Source organism: Tamandua tetradactyla, chromosome 7 (assembly GCF_023851605.1).
Source record: "Tamandua tetradactyla isolate mTamTet1 chromosome 7, mTamTet1.pri, whole genome shotgun sequence".
NCBI lineage: Eukaryota > Metazoa > Chordata > Mammalia > Pilosa > Myrmecophagidae > Tamandua > Tamandua tetradactyla.
The window spans coordinates 71,528,562-71,544,640 of NC_135333.1; the positions used below are offsets into that span (position 1 = coordinate 71,528,562).

The 16,079-nt window shown below is 42.0% G+C and overlaps 1 protein-coding gene across 2 annotated transcripts; it reads right to left on the minus strand.

The window, feature by feature from the left end:
• Positions 1 to 3,988: 3,988 nt before the first annotated feature.
• On the minus strand, positions 3,989 to 12,724 carry LOC143689771 (uncharacterized). Of its 2 annotated transcripts, XM_077167913.1 has the most exons (6): positions 12,611 to 12,724; positions 6,680 to 6,737; positions 6,048 to 6,194; positions 5,652 to 5,800; positions 5,323 to 5,397; positions 3,989 to 4,314 (listed from the first exon to the last, which is right to left on the minus strand). In XM_077167913.1, exons 2-6 carry the CDS (start codon positions 6,690 to 6,692, stop codon positions 4,276 to 4,278), a joined length of 423 nt encoding a protein of 140 aa, XP_077024028.1. In that variant the 5' UTR covers positions 6,693 to 6,737; positions 12,611 to 12,724; the 3' UTR covers positions 3,989 to 4,275. The 2 variants fall into 2 exon arrangements, with proteins under 2 accessions (XP_077024028.1, XP_077024029.1); XM_077167914.1 differs by lacking the exon at positions 5,323 to 5,397.
• Between the last annotated feature and the right edge of the window lie 3,355 nt (positions 12,725 to 16,079).

Sequence of the window (16,079 nt, forward strand, 5' to 3'; positions counted from 1 at the left end):
CAGAGTTCATTCTGTGGATTATCTCCTCTTTGTTGCCCAGGAGAATCCTGGAAACATCTGTTGTGATGCCCAAGAGATTCAAGTCAAACATGCATGATGACATTGGCAGAAGAAGGAATGTCTACGTGGCCCAACTGTTTTTCACGCTTCGAAAGTGAACTTCGGTTCTGTGTGCAATATTCAGGACAACTGAAGGAAAGATGTTGAAAGATACACTTACACAGTTTCACTGTATGTATTTTATGTCCACTGTCAATTCGAGATGTATCCAACTCCTTCTATGCACGGGACAAGTCGTGTCCCTCTGCCCAGACCCTTGGAGCAGAAAATTCAAAAAGCTATTTGCAGACATAATTGAGATACCATGCAGAGAAATTCGTAACCTTTCCACGTTCAAAAATGGTTTCAGACCAAATCAAAAGCTTTGTTTCCACAGCAGCGATGCATGGATTACTTGCTAAGTACTTACCATGTGAGAGAGTTACATTCATCACCTGAACATGTTACCTTCCGTAATCAATTCACTCCTCCCAAAGATGCAACAAAGAAGTTATAATGATCTCAATTTCGCAGAAAACAAAACTCAGGTATGGATAGACATGTTGAGTAGATACTGCTCATCCCTTTGTTACATTAACGTGCCAGGTGAAAAGCATCAACGCGAAAAGAAATATTAGAACCATCACTGAACAAAGTCTGATGAAAGATAAATAAACTCAAATCAACAATCCCTAATGAACTAAGAACCAGCTAGATGCACAAATGAAGACAAATCAAGACTACAGGGCATCAACGCGAAAAGAAATATTAGAACCATCACTGAACAAAGTCTGATGAAAGATAAATAAACTCAAATCAACAATCCCTAATGAACTAAGAACCAGCTAGATGCACAAATGAAGACAAATCAAGACTACAGGGCATTTTCTGAAATGAAGACTAATATTACTGAGAATAGAATATTTGTATGCTGAGTCCAAATTTAAAGAACATATATAAATAGTTGAATGTACAGATGCAGTGTTTATTAATAAGGAGTTTAATCTACACACAGTCATAACTTATCCTCTCTCACTCTCTGTCTAACATGCACACACGCAGATGTGCCCACACACTGACAATGATGGCAGGGTCATGGGCATGAAAGAAAATAACCAAATTACAATAAAAAGTAAGACGAAGAAAAACAATCAATGAAAAAATATGTAAGAGAGAGAGAGCGAGAGAGAGAGAAAGAGAGAGAGAGAGAGAGAGAGAGAGAGAGAGAGAGAGAGAGAGAGAGAGAGAGAGAGAGAAATGATTCCTCTTGAAAACACACTGAATTGATGGGAAGCCAATCAAAACAAAATCTGTAGCAATGGTTGCCCAAGTAGCTGAATGTTCTTATCAGCAGTCATTTCAGGACAGAATACTTTTGGAGTAGTCTTTCCGAAATGTTCTTGGTCATTATTTTCAGGACAGTTTGTCAAATATCCATATTCCCTGGCATATATTCTTAAGCTGTAAACTCAGTAGGTCAGGAGTGGGACCCAGAAATTTGCATGTGAATTATGGTTTTGGTGATAAGCCAAGTTTGGAGCTCTCTGTTCTAGAGTATGGATGGGGTTGGCACAGTTGGTGTGGCAGAAGCTTCCAAGTTGGTCCCGAAGTCTTCTTCCTCTCCAAACGCAGCGTGTTTCTCTCCCTGACAGGAAGAACCAGGACACACCTCTGGTGCGTTCAGTAACCTCGAGTGCAGGGGAAGTGCTCGCGAGGCTCATGGGTCTTTGCGTCAGAAGTAGAATATAAGGATTAAAGCCCCTTAATAGCTGAACTTTTCTTTCCTTTAAAACTCAATGCTAAATAACTGAACTCCTAAACGGCAAAGTTGTTGGCCATTTGAAGGTCAGAATGTGAAACATCCTGCAGTACTGTGAGGTGACTGAAATGAATTCCGAGTCAGTTTTCCGGAGACTGACGTTGGATTCCACACTGTGCTCCTGCTTCCATTTTCTCTGCATCAGGACTGACGTTGCTGAGGCTTTGTTTGCTTTCGAGGAGTAGCAAATACCAAATGGAAGTCCACTCTCTTGAGCCTTGCTCCTAACTATTTCATTGAAGGAAGCTAACGTGTTAGTGCATTTGGGTACCGTGTGGAAAGGGAAAGAATTTCTTAGTCCAAATTGAGCTAAAATGCCTTCGGCGCTCATCTTAAAGGTCAAGGAAAGAAAACGTCACATAATTTCTTCCCGAACCTCTTCATCTTTTCCTCTGATGGATTTCCTTCCACAAATAAAAATAGAAATATTCTCATATGCTTTTCCTTGACTTTGCAGGAAATTATAAAGGCAATCCCTTTCTCCCCCTCATATACGGAAGTTCCAGCTAAACACATGAAACTATCTCTCAGTCTCCCTCTTCCTCTCCCTTACCCTCATTCTTTGTTTCACGCGCGCATACACACGTCCACACACACACACACACACACACACACACACACACACACACACACGAAAAATAGAATAAAAATGTCGATTGCCCGAAAACGGATATTTGCAACAGTATTGCAACAACTTTCCGCGATGCTGAAAGTTGGTCTTTTCTGGCCTTTGTGTTCTGTTAAGACGTGGAATGGGACTAGAGATATAATAAGAATGATCACATTGTTATTACACAGAGGTTTATCTTAGGAGATGGAAAGGAAGACCCTTTCCCTCTGGCAGGAGGCCAAGTGGAGCCAGCTGCTCAAGTCATGCGTATGTTTGAGTCTGGAGAATGGTCTCGAAATTCACGGTCATTCCGGGGATTGTGTAGGTTAATAAAAGGCTGACAGGAAGTGATGTTTCGGAGAGCTACCGGGTCTTGGGTTGCCGATTAGTTCCCAGTGATAAAGACTGTGAGAGAGGCGTGTTAGTCCCTTGGTATGCTTCCACAGTTCTTTGATCAAAACGGACACTTTTTTGTTGAGATACTTGATCGTGCACTGGCACAAACGAGAAGCGTAGGGACGATGTCAACACTGTGGGGAGGTGCCAGGAAGTCCCTGGGAGGTGGGGGTGGCCTCTATGGAGGGTGCAGAGGACATTGCTTTGCGGGCCCCGCGGGGGTGAGCGGAAATGCCAATTCCCAGCTCCCGTCCCCCCGACGGGCCCGGCGCGCTCCTCATCCCAGGCTCTCCAGCTGAGCTCCTGGTTCCCAGAGGTTGAGGTCCATTAGGCAGGTGCCGCAGGAGTCCCAAGGCTTCCCCCGGGTGACAAGGCATTTGTTGGTGGAACTGGGGCGAAGCAAAGCTGCAGCCGCGGAGCGCGCGCGCAGGGATTCGCAGCCCCGCGACAAAGCCACCCGAGCTCCCCTTGCAGTTCCCCCTTGCCGGCCACTCGCCCCAAGTCCTCGGAATTGAAACAAAGTCCCTCTTAGAGAGCCAGCCCGACTTCCTTCCCCAGAGAGCCATCCCACCTCTCTCCCTTGAGACGCACTGGCGCCCCCTGCCACCCTCAGACCGTTCAGCTGGAAGCAGCATTTATGCTGGGACCACAATTGCAAGGAACTATTGCAGTGAAGATGAAGAAAACTTTGTGTCGGGCAGGACGAAAACAGTTTTCCTAGCACAAGATAAATGACTCTACCTGATGCTGAAGGACAGGGAAGCGTGGAAAGAGATAATAAGTTGCAAAAGATGAGAACGTTTATTAAAGTAGTATTCTTTGAGGAAATCCCTAGTACAGTTTCATACACCTAAGTTTCATTTGAATAATAGAGGATGGAGGAATTCCAATAGCACTGAAAATCTTCTGTGATTTTCAGTTAATTTTAGGAAGGCAGCCAAAAATTTGCTCCCATACCGAAAATTATACAGGTGTCACTTTTCTGTTCAGATGTAAAACATGTAAATAAAGCACCAGCAAGTTGACGCAATTAGAGATGAAACAAAACAAAACAAAACAAAACAGAACAAGAAAACGGTTTCTTTACACAAAGCAAAGACGACCCAATATCCAGAGGACTTAGTACGATTTATTCCAGTACAAATGCAACCCCCAATGGATTCCTCAACTCTCAAGTTACAACTCTCCGTGAAAAAGTCACTTCTCAAACTTTGGTGTTGCTCTCACGTTTCAAATTGTGCAGTTGACAAGTAACCTCAGGACGCAACGTGGAAAGCAATGACGTATACACCAAGCGCTTCCAACTTTGGAAGAAGAACGACATGTATTCAACATGCACGAATGAGGAGTCAGTGACGCAAAAATTGGTGAGATTTCTATTGATCTTTTGTTGATCTTCTCAAAGCGGAAGTTATCTTCGAGACTGCAGCATATTTGAAACAATTTCTTCCTGAAAGAAAGTAAGAATCAAAAGATTTGCAGTTATTTGTAAAATTCAGTGTATTGGGGTCAGCTTGAGACTTGGTTAATGTAGATACTTTTGGATCAAGACATGGCAGTTTATATTTTCATGATGAGCCTGACGTATATGTCTTGTCACAGTACCGTAATGCTCAAGAATCACTCATGCAGAAGACATTCCCACCCCAATTCTAAAAGAGAGTCAAACAGTTATATATAGAGAGAGAGAGGCGGAGAGAGGGAAGGAGGGAGAGAGAGAGAGAGAAACAGAGACAGAGACAATGGAAGTGTGAGAGAGAGTGCGAGATGGGCTGAGAAGGAAATCAGGAAGGAGGCAAAGCAGCAGCAGCAGGAGAGAAAGAAAAAGGTGTAGGGAGGAAGAACAGGTGGTTATGAATTTCTCTCGAATCTCAGGGATGCTCAGGATGTGGTCTTTGGTCAAATCCAACTTGAAAGAGTAGCTCGAAAATACATGATGCCGTCAGGTCTTCGTTCCTGAGAATTGGCTTGCAAACGTGGAAGCAGCCCCTGAAACTCATTGTCGAGTTCATGGACAAAAGCATCAACTGAACTGATGCTGCAGGTGTCCCAAAGAATGAACGGCTGGTCACATGAGCCTGGGGTGGGGTGGGGGGGCGAGATTGTGGTGGGGCAGGCTGCGGGTTTAACTAGGCAAAAGAACCTTGAAAACCCCAAAACTGACATCATAGCCACGCAACGACAAGTGTCACAAAGAGTGCACGCTGTGGGCACAGCAGAGTGTCACGGAGGGAGAAGTGTTCTGTGCTGCTTGAGACGATGTCCTATTTTTGCTGTCCTGGGTAGTTTCTAAAATAAAGTAAACTTTGGCCAGGGTTGAGAGTCTGATTGTCAGTCTGAAACCAAATGCGCAGCTGATGGTGAAGTCTAATAAGCAATGGAAAGGAATCACTGAAGGCGTGCGGGGCAAAGAGAATCCTTCAGTGATAATGGGGCCAGATTGGGAGAAAGGACTTACACAGCTCTTCACTACATCCAGCATTTCATGTACCATTTTCAGAAATCTTCTCTGGTTCTTCTGGCGCCGGACAACCTGAATTAAAATATAGAGAAGACAGAAGAGGATTTCATTTCAGTGTCCATGTTTTATGCCTGCAAAATTTACATGTCCGTACATTCTTCAGATTAGTTACACTTGGGGGAGCTTTCTGGCATTTGCAAACACTATCTCCCACTTCCTAATGATATCATGCTTGTGACATGTCTCCTTTCAAGGATGCCACTGACAGAAAGACAGGCATCCGACTGGACGATGAACGCGACTGAAAGCGTCATCGTCAGCCTTACCTTTCTGCTAGCACGGTGGCAATTAGTCCTTCGCAGCCTCTCTCTCTTTGACTTGCTCTGGCCATCGTGTTCCCGCGCATATGGTGAGGATTTCTTTTCTTCTTCCTGGTTTCCTGGCTTCAAATTTGGATTTTTCAACAGATCAGGAGCTGGGGGAAGAGGCAAACATCAGTCCTTCCCCATTGGGAATTAGGTCAAGCGCTCCATGCATGTAGGATTCTATTTTAGGTGTATGTGAAAGCGATTAATGTATACATGGATAACGATAGAAGCTAGAGAAACCCTGAATTACGTCCTGGCAATTACAAGCCATCCAGAATAGAATGTCTTGTCCCCCATGAGCTGTGCTTTCACCCCACCCCAACTATCCTTCAAACGTCCTTCTAGAGAACCCACCTGGAAAAGTCGCTTGGGGTTCACGATTCCTTGGTGCCGCTCCTTCTTCGTCGGTTGCTAGCAACTCCAACAGCATTTTCATGTCATCGTCCATTTCAAAGTTTGGTAAAAAGTTTTTCAGGAATTCATCGCCAACCACGGGCTTTCCTGGAAGTAGGTGAAAAATGACTGAAAACTAGAACTTCCTAGAAAAGAGGATTTCACCAGAGTCATCCTCTTCTACTACACGTAATAATACACCCACTTCATTGATGAAAGTTATGCTATCGGCAATGAGTTTGATGGAGATCAAATGACAATTTCTCTTCTACGGTGAGAAGAGGTGCCTGGGAGTGAGCGAGATGGAGACACAGAGACAGCTGGACAGAGAGAAAGCGATTGCCTCACACACATCCAAAGACAAAAAGCGACAGAGTGGTTCGGCTCTGAGAGTGACAGAGAATTAGAAGCGTCTAAATTCTAAACCTAAATAGAAGGATGTACGATTGCTTTCAACCTTGATACTAACTCACCATAACCTGGATAGGCAGGAGCAGAAACAGCAAAAGCTCAATGTCAGAAGGCAACACAGAAAGCACAGATGCACGCACACATTTTGGCAGGATGTTCAACGTCGACAAAAGCATGCGTACCTGTTTGGGCCATGTCCTCTTAGTGGAGGATATTCGAAGGAACTTCCAATGGATGGTTCTGAAATAGTCAGGGAAAAGCACGTATTCAGACGAGATCTTGGGGCTTTAGGGGGTCTTTTTGATTTTAGTTGGCATGGTAGATGGCTAGATGACCGGCCATTGTGCATGCCCCTTTTCCTAAATATTACCTCTCAGAGTATGCAGTTAAACCAAAGTATGCAGTTAAACCAAAGCCAAGGTGTTTTTAGTTAGGGTTCTCTCAAGAAATAGAATCAACAGGAAGTATTCGTAAATAAGAAATTTAGAAAGGTGTCTCTTGTAACCGTGGGAACGTAGAGTCGAAAATCTGTAGGGCAGGCTGTAAAGCCGACGATGCCGATGGAGGGTCTGGCCAAACTCCACAGCAGAGGCTCACCGGTCGAAGCATGAAGAGAACCTGTCTCTTCTGAGTCCTCCTTAAAAGGCTTCCACTGATTAGATTAAGCTTCTAATCTAAGTGATTAGATTAATCTAAATGATTAATTCTGAGTGATTAGATTACTCTTCCCTCATTAAAGAAGACACTCCCCTTGGGTGATTATAAGTGGAATCAGCTGTGGATGTAGCCGGTGCAATCATGTTTTCATTCTATTCCCAATGTCCTCATAGCGAAAGCAAGCCAGGACTTGCCGAACCAGACAAACAGATAGCACCACCTGGCCACGCTGACACATGAACCTGACCGTGACACGAGGTGATCCCTCCAGCCTTCAAAGATGTATAGCATGTTGCATTTGGAAGACTCACAGTTCAACTAGGCCTTTGAAACCAACTGGGGACAATTCCATGGCACGCGGTCTGCTCCAATGCCATTGGGGTTCTGAGCCCTATATTTATGTGGCCCCGCTCATGGCAAACCTGTTTATTAAAAGAAGTACATAGCTGCAGCGAGAAATGCTCTGTTCTTGTATTACCATTGAATGGTCACGAGCACGTGGACGGTCCTGAGGAATATTCTAGAGCTCAGAGAGATACGAGGTGATGAAGTAGGTCAAGACACTGGTAGTTCCTTGGTGCAACACCTCCTCCATCATGGGACGGCCTTGAGTGTGGAGTTACTCACACCTTCAAGTGTCCAAAGCAAATCTTTTCCCAGCCCCTCAAAAACCTTTGTTTGTTCTTAAAGAGTTATCCATGTGAGATTCAATGTCTCCCTTATTCCTATTTACCTCCATTTGGGGGAGATGAATGATAACTTATCCTGAACCAGAAGCCATCCATATCTGAAATCAAAGAAGGAAAAGTTCCCCAGGGTCTAGCTATATAAGGAAAACAAAATCTGATCATGCAACTCAAGCAATGACATGAGTGGTCTGGCCACCCCTGCCCCTGTTCGTCTCTTCAGGTTGAGCCTGTTTCACCATGAGCTTCCTAGCCTCACGTGCCTTTGATTGAACACATGATGACTCTTGGGCATTCCTCAATTCCTGACGATCATTCATGGGACAGACATATTGTGATTTCCTGAATGATCACATTTGTTCAAGAGGGTTTTCTGTGCAATCACTGGCATCACACATTGAGATGTTGGCTAGAAAACAGCTGTTCATTTCAAACAACATATTTTCCTTTCCTAGTGTTTGGAGTTCAGAAAGAAAACAGAACTTTGGCATTGTGGGTAAAGACTGTAAATTTCCCATCATTAGGTGGATTTGAAAACACAGTCAATTGTGATAATATCAACAAAAACTTGCGTGTGCATTTAGAAGGCTGAAAAAGGAGGGGGAAATTGTTTTGACTGGTTTTGTTCTTTCCAACTTCGTATTTTGACATCATTGAAATGAAAGATTTAATGACAATTTGTACCAGAGAAGGCAGACCCCACCCCACCACCACAATTGGGTGAAGACATGAAACTCTCCGAACTTGTATTGTCTTCCAAGGCCTTCCTTTTTTCAAGGTGTATAGCCTGGGGTCTCTCCAAGGTCCATGTCCTCAGGCCTTTCCCTTGTTTCACACTCGCAGGATAGTGGTGGTGCGAACATTGAGTGGATCAGAAGCCCTATGAGCAGCTAACCTACTCAACCTAATCTGATTAGGTCTGAGACAAACTTAGAAGATAGGGTTAATCCAATCAGCACAAGACTCAATGGGTCTGTGTTTTGAAAGGACGTTAGCAGTTCCTTGAAAAGCTGTGTAGATGATTTCAAGCACTTCAGAATCAAAATGTGAGCTGGGACAAGTTTCCAAGTATTGGTAAGGAGTCGAGATCATGCTAAGAAGAATTCCTAACCCAACTTTCTTTCAAGAACTTTGACTCACTCCAATTGTTGTTCTTTCATGTTCTTTCCTCTAACATGACTCTTCCCATGCTCAATCAAAAAGTAGCAATTTGAGATGTGTGTTTCCTTATGTTTGAACTTTCCCCTCAATGTATGGTCGATTTTCATACTGTTCTGAGGTGCATCCCTCCACTTCTTCAAGACCCCGCACAATCCTTTTTCTCAGTTTGCTAACTCTCCCCAAGTCTTTCCTGTTTCATAGTAAAGATGAACTTCACTGAAACTTTTCATGCCTGGAACGGTTTCTCCAGCAGTTCTTTTTCTGTTTCATTCCCATTTGCACAAGTGTCAACAGCCAAAAGGACAGGCTGACTATACCAACAGTCAGAAACTTGATGCAGTCAGTGTTTCTCTTTTGGTAAGTATTTTCTGCATCAGAGTTCATTCTGTGGATTATATCCTCTTTGTTGCCCAGGAAAATCCTGGAAACATCTGTTGTGATGCCAAAGAGATTCAAGTCAAACATGCATGATGACATTGGCAGAAGAAAGAATGTTTACGTGGCTCAACTGTTTTTCACACTTCAAAAGTGAATTTTGATTCTATGTGCCATATTCAGAATAACTGAAGTAAAGCAGTTGGAACATATACTTATGCAGTTTCACTGTTCGCATTTTATGTCCACTGTCAATTCGAGACGTATTCAACTCCTTCTATGAACAGGAGTAGTCGTGTCCCTCTGCTCAGACCTTTAGTGCAGAACATTCAAAAAGCTATTTGCAGACATAATTGAGATGCCATGCAAAGAAATTCATAACCTTTCCACATTGAAAAATGGTTTGAAACAAAATCAAAGCTTTGTTTCCACAGCAGTGATGCATGGATTACTTGCTTAGTACTTACCATGTGAGAGAAGTTACGTTCATCACCTGAGCATGTTACCTTCCGTAATCGATTCACTCCTTCCAAAGATGCAACAAAGAAGTTACAATGATCTCAATTTCGCAGAAAACAAAACTCTGGTGTGGATTGACATGCTGAGTTGATACTGCTCGTCCCTATGTTCTATTAAAGAGTAAAGCGAAATCATCACGTGAAAAAAACATATTAAAACCATCCCTGAAGAAATTCTGATGAAAGATAAATAAACCCAATTCAATAATCCCTAATGAACTAAGAACCAGCTAAATGCACAAATGAAGACAAATGAAGAATACAGGGCATTTTCTGAAATGAAAACTAATATTACTGAGAATAGAATGTTTGTATGCTGAGTCAGAATTTAAAGGACGTATATCAATACTTGAATGTACAGATGCAGTGTTTATAAATAAGAAGTTTAATCTATATACAGTTACAATTTATTCCTGACTCTCTTTCAACACGCATACACAGACACATGCATCATGAAAAATAGAAGATACATGTTGATTCCCAGAAAACAGACATTTGGAACACTATTGCAATCACTTTTTGTAATGCTGAAGGTTGGTCTTTTCTGGCCTTTGTGTCCTTTAAGACTTGAAATGGGACTACAGATATAATAAAAATGATAATGTTATTACACAGAGGTGTATCTTAGGAGATGGAAAGCAAGTCCCATTCCTTCTGGCAGGATACCAAGCAGAGTCATCAGTCAAGTCATGCATATGTTTGAGCCTGGAGAATGATCTTGAAGTTCACGGTCTCTCTAGGGATTGTGCAGGTTATTAGAATTGTGTAAGGAAGTGATGTTTCAGAGAGCTACTGGGTCTTGATTGGTGATTAGTTTACAATGATAAAGACTATGAAAGAGGTGTGGTAGTCCCATGGTATTCTTCCCTAGTTCTTTGATCAAAATGGACACTTTTTTGTGAGATACTTGATCGTGCACTGGCACAAATGTGAAGCGTACAGACGATGTCAACAATGTCAGCTGGTGCCAGGACATCCTGAGAGGTGGCGGTGGCCTCTGCAAAGGGTGCAGAAGACATTGTCACCCCGCGGGGTGAGTGAAAATGCCAACTTCTAGCTCCTGTCCCCGACGTGCCCAGCGTGCTCTCATCCCAGGCTCTCCAACTGAGCTCCTGGTCCCCAGAGGTTGAGGTCCATTAGGTAGGTCCCACAGGAGTCCCAGGGCCTCCCTCAGGTGACAAGGCATTTGTTGGTGGAACTGGGCCAAAGTGAAGCTGCAGCCGCGGAGCGTGTGTGCAGGAATTCGCAGCCTCGCGCCAAGGTCACTCTATCTCCCCCTGCACTTACCTTCATGTGGACCACTCATCCCAAGTCTTCGGACTTGGAACAAAGTCCCTGCTAGAAAGAAACCCAGCCCGACTTCCTTCCCCAGAGATCCATCCCACCTCCCTCCCTTGACACGCACTGGTGCCCTCTGCCTCTCTCAGAAGGTTCTGCTCGAACCACCCTTTATGTGGTGACCACAATTACAAGGGACTGTTTATTGCAGAGAAGGTAAAGAAAAATTTGTATCTGGTTGGACGAAAACAGTTTTCCGAGCATAAGATAAATGACTATACTTGATCCTAAGAGAACAAGAAAGCATGTAAAGACGTAATACCATGCAAAAGATGAGAAAGTTTATTGAAGTATTATTATTAGTAGAAGTCCCGAATACAGCTTTATAGCTAAGTTCCAGTTAACTTGTAGAGGATAGAAGAATTCCAGTAGCATTGAATCTTTAGTTAGTTTTATGAAGCCTGCCAAAATTTTTTTCCAAAACCGAAAAGTATACACTAATCACTTTGGAGTACAGATTTTAAAAACCTAATTAAAATACAAGCAATTTGAGCCAGTAATAGTTTCAAAAATACAGTTTATCTGCACAAAACAAAAATGTCCTAATATCCAGATAGCTTAGTACATCTTATTACCTTACAAATGCATTCCCAATGGATTCATCAACTATCAAATTGAACTTCTCTTGAAAATGTCATTTCTCAAACTTTGGTGCTGCTCTCCGATTTCTCATTGTGCAGTTGACGAATAAACACAGGATCCATTGTGGAAGGCAATACATATACAAAAATTACTTCCTACCCTGAAAGGAAAATACACGCATTCATAATGCAGGAGTGATGAGTCACTGAAACAAAAATTGAAGAGATTTCTATTGAGTGATGTTCTAAAAGCAGAAGTTATCTCAGAGAGTGTAGCACGTTTGAAACAATTTCTTCCTGAATGGCAATAAGAATAAAAAGTTCAAATTATTTGCAAAATTCAGTGTATTTTGGTCAGCATGAGACTTGGCTGATATAGATATTTTGGGAATCAAACATGGCACTTTCTGTTTTCATAATTTGTCTGATGTATATCTCTGATCACAGTAGCATAATGTTTAAGAACAACTCATGCAGAGGCATCCTTCATCCCAATTTTAAGAAAGAGACAGAGAAGGACAGAGAGTGAGAAATAAAGAAACAGAGATGGTGGAAGCGCGCGCGAGAGATGGAGTGAGAAGGTAAACAAGAAGGAGACAATGCAGGAGCAGCAGGCATAAAAGCGCAAGTTGGAGGTAGTGAAAACAGGTGGTTATGACCTTCTCTTGAATTTCAGGGATGCTGAGGATTTGATATTTGGTCAAATCCCACTTGAAAGAGTAACACAAAAGTAGATGATTGCATCAGTTCTAAGGTAATGAAAATTTAGATGAGGTGACCCAAACATGGAAGCAGACCTGAAACTCATTGTCAATTTCACGAAGTAAAACATGAACTGTAATGATGATGCAGCTTTGCTGAAGAACGATGGGCTTGTCACATAAGCCTGGGATGGGGACGAGATAGTGGTGGAGCAGACTGCGGGACTAACTAGGCAAAAAACCTTGAAAACCCCAAAACTGATGTCATAACCACATAACCACAAGTGTCACAAATACTGCATGATGTGGGCATAGCAGAGTGTCACTGAGGGAGAAACGTTCTGTGCTGCTTGAGATGACTATGTTTTTGCCTGTCCTGGGTATTTTCTGTTTTGGCCAGGGCTAAGCATGTGATATCTCAAGAGTTTGATTTTTTTATCTGAACCCAAGGGCACAGCAGCTGGTCAAGCCTAATGAGCAACACAAAGAAATAATTGAAGGTGTGGGGGATAAAGAGAATTCCACATGATGTTGAAGGCCGGATTGGGGAAAAGAACTCACACAGCTCCTCACTTCTTCCATTAGTTCATGCACTATTTTGAGAAAGCTTCTCTTGTTCTCCTGGCCCAGGAAAACCTTAATTAAAATATAGAGAAGACAGAAAAGTATTTTATTTCGATGTCTGTGTTTTATTCCTTTAAAATTAGCATGTCCGTACATTCTTCAGATTAGAAATACTTGGGGAAGTTTCTGATATTTGCAAATACTATCTTTTACTTCCTAATGTTATCACATTTATGACACGTCTCCTTTCAAGGATGCCACTGACAGAAAGACAGGCATCTTTTTAAGAGATGAGCCCAACTCACTGTGTCATCGTTAGCCTTACCTTACACTGCTAGAACAGTGGCAACTTTTCCTTTGTATCTTCTCTCTCTTCGACTTGCTCTTACCATCATATGTCCATTCGTATGGTAAGGATTTCTTAACTTCTTCCTGATAACCTGGTTTCAAATTTGGCTTTTTAAATGGAAAAGAAGCTGTGGAGAAATAGCCAAGTGTCGGTCTTTCTTGATTTGGATTTAGGCCTAGTGTTCCAGGCATGTAGGATTATATTTCATGTGTATGTGAAAGCAATTAATATATGCATGCACAATGATAGAAGCAAGAGAAACCCTGAATTAGGTGCTGGCATATGCAAGCCATCAAGAATAAAATGTCTTGTCACCCATGAATCATCTCTCTCCTTTCATCCCACCCCAACTGTTCTTCAAAACTACTTTTAGAGAACCCACCTGGAAAAGGCCCTTGGGGTTCATCCTTCCTTGGTGCCACTTCTTTCTTGGTTGCTGGCAACTCCAACAGTGTTTTCATGTCATCGTCCATTTCAAAGTTTTGTAAAAACTCTTTCAGGAATTCATCACCAACAACCGGCTTTCCTGGAACTACAGAAATAATTACTGAAAGCCAGAACTTCCTAGAAAAGAATATTTCAGCAGAGTAACCTTTTTATTCTACGTGTAATGGTACCCCCACTTCATTGATTAAAGTTATGACTCCACCAACGAGTAGGATGAAGATCAAATGAGTAATTTCACTTATACAATGAGAAGGGGTGCTGGTAAGTGAACAAGACAGGGTCACAGTGAGAAAGAGATTGCCTCACACAAATCGAAAGGCAAAAAATAAAGAGTGGTTTGGTTGTCACAGTGAAACAGAATTAGAAGCATTGTTTTCAGCCTTGATATTAATTTACCATAACACAGGTAGGCAAGTGCTGAACCATCAAAAGATCAATGTCAGAAGGCAACACATAAAGGACAGATGCACACGCATTTTGGCAAGATGTACAATGTCATCAAAAGCATACATACCTCTTTGGGCCATGTCCTCTTTGCCGAGTATGTTCAGTGGAACTTCCAATGAATGGCTCTAAAATATTCAAAAGTGTGTATTAAGATGAAATCTTTGGGCCTTACAGAGTCATTTTTATTTACTGGGTATGGTAGGTGGCTAAATAATTGGCCTTTGTGTGTTCCTCTTTTGCTAAATATTACCTTCCAGAACATAAATTTAAATTAAAGCCAAGGTGATCCCTCTATCCTTAAAAAGATGTGTAATGTGTTGCATTTAGAAGGCTCACAGTTTCAACCAGGCTTTTGAAACAAATTGAGGACAGTTCCATGGCATGTGGCTCTTCTCCAATGCCTTTGGGGTTCTGAGCCCAATATTTATGTGGTCATGTTCATGACAAAGCCATTTATTAAAAAATATATGGCTGCAGGGAATGAATCCTCCATTCTTGTATTACCATTGAATCATGACAAGCATATATACAGTTCTATGGACATTTCTAGAGCTCAGGGAGATATTAGGTGATGAATTACTTCAAGGTACTGGTACTTGCTTCATGCAACACCTCCTCCATCTTGGGAGTGCCCCCAATATATGGAGCTACTAGCACCTTCAAGTGTCCAAAGCAAATCCTTTTCCCAGCCTCTCAGCAATATTTATTTGCTCTTAAAGAGTTTTATATGCTTGATAATATGTCTCTGCTACTGCTATTTATCTCCATTTTTTGGGACCTAGAATGGCAAGCACTCTATATTTAAAATCAATGAAGGAAAACTTTCCAAGGAGGACTAGCTATACAAGGAAAAGAAAATCTGATCAATGCACATTAAATGATTAGATCAGCCGTCTGGTCACACCTGCCACTATTAATCTAATTAGGTTGAGCCTCCTTCACCATGAAGATTCATATTCTTACTTTCCTATGAATGAACATATGATGTATCTTGGGAGTTCCATAATCCTTGAATATGATTCATGGAACAGATATGTTGTGATTCCCTGAAGAAACCCATTTTTGTCAGGAGGGTTAATGGCCCATCACTATCATAATATTGAGATGTTGACCAAAAAACAGCTGTTCCATTTCAACAATAAATTTTTCATGTCTAGTATTTGGATTCCAGAAAAAATATAACCGACAGTGGCTAAACACTCGAAATTTTCCGTGTTCAGGTAGATTTGAAAGCACTGCTTATCGAGATATTAAAAAAAATTGTGTGAATTTAGAAAACTGAAACAGGATCCATAACTAATTTTGCCTGATTTTTATGTTTTCCCACCTCTATATTTTTACATCATTGAAATGAAAAATTTAATTGCGATTTGTACCAAAAGGGTGACCTCCCCCCTCTGCCATTCTCCCAATCGGGTATGAGAACAAACTCTCCGAACAGTCTTCCAAGACTTTTCTTCCCCCAGTTGTATAGCCTGAGTACTCCACAGTGTCCACTTGTTTGGTTCTTTCCCTTGTGTAGCAGTCAGAGGATGGTGGTGGGTGAACATGAGTGAGATCAGAAGCCCTTATGAACAGTTAACCTAATAAATTCCTTCTGCCCATGGTGATTAGGTCAGAGACATGCTTAGAAGATAGGATTAATTCAATCAGCACAAGACTTGATGGGTTTGCATTTTGAGAAGACTTTAGCAATTCCTTTAAAACTGTGTAGATGATTTCTAACTCTTCAGAATCAAAATATAAACTAGAACAAGC